Consider the following 3838-nt stretch of genomic DNA (forward strand, 5'->3'; position numbering starts at 1 on the left):
ACACACACACACACACACACAGACCTGGAGTGAGTTTCTCTGTGAGAGGGGGGTGGGATGCGGGAGTGTTGGAGGGAGGGGGGTGAGGTCCACTGCTGTGGATGACAAGCTGTGGTGTGTTCCTTTTGTGTTGATAAAAATTATTATAAAATTTTGAGTCTCTTAGTACAAAAACACTGCTTTTTTCCCCATAGAAATTGCATTTTTACAAGTAACTGTGGAGTTTGTTACTCAAATAAAAAGCCACAGGATTACAAAAAAATGCAAGTGGATGGACACAGAGAGTAGAATGAAACCAAAGAACATCACTTGCTCATATACCGACTAAAAGTGAGGTGCAATTGACTGCAGTCGTGAAAAAACAAAAAAACAGTCCCGCAATTATAAATAAAGAAATTCTCAATTTAAAAAAGAATAAATACTTGAATAAATAGAGCTGTGTGATTGCTGTGAAATTTGATTCAGTGATCCACGCCTAGTGCTTTAATTATATTCAACACATTTAAACGATTTTTTTTGTCTTTGTTTTTTTCCTTCATGGTAACATTAAGTGTTTGCATCTCTCGCATATAATCCTCTGTAGGCAGAATATCTGACGGTGTACTTATATTCCCCTCCCGCCAAACCGACCTTAGGTACTCCCTTCTCAATGGTCAGCATGGTTGTGTATACGAAAGGTTTTACTTTGAATAATCAGACTTGAAAAAAAATGTTTAAAAAAAAACAGAACTCTGCTTCACGAGATAAAAAGTGTTAGTACTTTTTGAAACACAAATTAACAAAGTAATCCCTTATTGCCTGATGGTTGATATACAATACATCCCTTCTGGATATTGATCGATATATGTCACTAAGCAATGTGTCTCTGTACATTATGGAACCGTGGGGTTTCTCTGGATGATCCGTTTGATTTGGTTGGTTGAGCCCCATCTCCTCTTCCGCTCACATTTGCTGCTTAATCAAATTCTTTCATTTGAACATGGCCACGGCGTATTTACCCTTCCATCTCTTCATTTCCTCGCTCCCGTACATGTGGGTGTCTCTGTGTGTTCTTTCAGAATAAGCCTCTGAGTATTTGTGTTGGTGTGTGGGGTAGCCACACATTTCAGTCGTCTGTGCATTGAAAGACAGCTTCCAGTAGCAGTGAAAGATGATAGGTCCAAATCGTCTTAAATACACATACTAAAAAAGGGACGACTTGTCCCCCTCTATATTTACACATATGATTGATCTAAAACCTCTACGCGTCCTCCAGCATGTGGAGTCCCGGCTCTCTCACTGTCCTGTCTCCGTCCCCCCCGCCTCCACCTCACCTCCTTCTGGCCCCGGAGGTGTTGACGGGTGCTGAGGTAACCCGCCGAAGCGTGCGCAGCGCTGCCCGGGTTCAAATGATTTCCACAGGAAATATTGTCGTATCTATTATCCCTTGAAAGTGTTTAGAAACAACGATGCCGCGGTCGGCTTGTCTGCGCTGCGCTTGAGGGGGTGGTGTTGGCGGTCATGGCGGTGGTGGTGGTGGAGGTGTGGGAGAGGAGAGGGGGGGGGGGGGGGGGGGGGGGAGGCTCTGAAACGATGCGCCAGCCTCTCAGAGCCAGAGTCTCCCCACGAAAACCACACAAGCCTCGGTGCCCAGACATTTCTTTTTTCATTTCCCAGCGTCTCCACACACCTCATATCCACACGAAAGAAACATAGAGACAGATCCAGAGTGGGAGAGAGAGAGGAGGGAGGTAGTGAGAGAGAGAGGGGGGAGGGAGAGAGGGAGAGAGGGAGGTAGTGAGAGAGAGGGGGGAGGGAGAGAGGGAGAGAGGGAGGGAAGGAGTGAGAGGGAGAGGAGAGGGACAGAGGGAGAGAGAGAGAGAGAGCAATAGAGGTGGGAGGGAGGGAGGGAGATAGAGAGAGAGAGGGAGAGGGAGAGAGAGAGAGAGAGAGGGAGAGAGAGAGAGAGTGAGAGAGAGAGAGAGAGAGAGAGAGAGAGAGAGAGAGAGAGAGAGCGAGAGCGAGGACGAGCATAGAGTCCCATTCAGGCCATGGTCTCTTTCCCGGGCAGTCGGCGGTCGTTAAAGGTGTGCATGTTGATGACCTCCTCTGTCTTGACCAGGGCAGCCGGCTGGGGCTTGTGCTTCAGCCGCCGCTGGCACGTGAGCGAAACCCGAAGCTCGTCCAGCATGGCGCTGCAGAAGGACCGCTGCGCTCAGACCGTCCGAGGACCGGAGGACGGGAGGATCAGAGGGGAGGCGAGAGAGAGAGAGAGGGGGGGACAGAAACAGAGGAAAAAGGGGGAAGAAGCAGAGAAAACAAAAAACAAAGAAATGTGTCTCTGTGAGATCCAAGCAGAACAGCGACCCAGTTCTGCCACCCAACCCCACAACGCCCCCCCCCCCCCCCCCCCCCCCGACCCACGGCGGGGAACTGCTACAGAGGATGAATGGTGACGCATTGAAGTCCAGTGTACAAGTACACAGGCTGGGAGACGTCGGGACAGGGGGGTGTTGGTGGTGGTGGTGGTGATGGCGCGTGGAGGGGAGGGGGTGGGGGTGGTGATGTCAGTGGCGGTCATGCTCGGAGTTAGTGGTGTTGGTGTGGGTGTTGATTGTGGTGGTGGTTGTGGTGATGGACGTGGTGTAAGTGGTGGTGATGATGATGGGGGGGGGGGGGGGGGGTAGTGGAGATGGTGGTGGTGTTAGTGGAGGTGGTGCTATTAGTGGTGGTATTGGTGGTGTTAGTGATGGTGGAGTTAGAGGTGGTGGTGCTAATGGTGGAGTTATGATGATGGGTTTGTAAGTGGAAGGAATTTAAGAGATTTAGGGACATTCCGGGTCAATAGGTGGGCACGAGAAAGGGGTAAGTAAAAATAGCATGTGATTGGCAAACGCTAATTTGGAGAGACTAATCAGAGTTCTACATTTCGACACCATCAAATCATTGTATTATACAGTGTGTAATTAGACGTGCATGACATTAATTATGAATAAATGAAAGACTGATTGCATAACCGAGTGATTTAATATCTTAATATTATGTTGTACTATACCAAAGGGAGCATTCATCACAAACCAATCTTAGGATCCATGAAAATGGCTTTGTGAGCATAAAACTACTGCCCTGCTGCAGACAATCTGAGAAAGATCTTAGCTGGCTATGTTAATCCACAGTGATTTCATGGACAGAACCTTCTGGACTAGTTCATTTTATGAAATGAGGATTTATAAAAACCCAAAATATATAAGAAAAATACGTAGATAATTATAACATGTACTGATTGAGCTAGGGATATTGGTGGTCATTGTGTGATTGGTTGTGTCTTTAGGGTTGAACGTCACATGGATAAAACCGGTAAAATTGGTTAAAACGGTTAGGTTTTCTAAGACTCTGTTGTACTTTCTAAGACTCTGTTGTAACCCTAACCCTTTAAAGGTAATAGCCACATGATTCAGGGTACACACAGCAAGGCAAACAGACACATTTTGTTCACTCTGTTTCTGTCTTAACCGGCTTTTGACCGGCTGTGTCGGGACAAGAAATAATCAAATAATGTTTAAAAACGTTTTTTCTAAAATAGATTTGAGTCCTACACGAAGTGAGTGCTATATTCATAATCTGTGATTTGGTACATTTTTTGGGGACCTCGTTACAAATATGGACGCTAATGTTCACTGGGCTCAGACACAAACACAAGCATAGACATACACACACACACACATGCATACACACAAACATATAAACACAAACACACAAACGCAGAAACACACAACACACAATTTGGATCAAACACATACACGACTATATGCAAGACTACATTTCATCATCTAAGTGCAATTTGCAGTTATGTCACAAA

The 3838-nt window shown here is 46.3% G+C and overlaps 1 protein-coding gene across 1 annotated transcript in view; it reads right to left on the minus strand.

Annotated features, from left to right (window-relative positions):
- Positions 1-1878: 1878 nt before the first annotated feature.
- Positions 1879-3838, minus strand: part of grik2 (glutamate receptor, ionotropic, kainate 2) — a 41572-nt gene continuing 39612 nt past the window's right edge. The window contains 1 exon segment of the mRNA XM_060064879.1: positions 1879-2188. Coding sequence (XP_059920862.1) covers positions 2024-2188 — 165 coding nt within the window. The 3' untranslated portion in view covers positions 1879-2023.

Source organism: Gadus macrocephalus, chromosome 11 (assembly GCF_031168955.1).
Source record: "Gadus macrocephalus chromosome 11, ASM3116895v1".
Classification (NCBI taxonomy): Eukaryota; Metazoa; Chordata; class Actinopteri; order Gadiformes; family Gadidae; genus Gadus; species Gadus macrocephalus.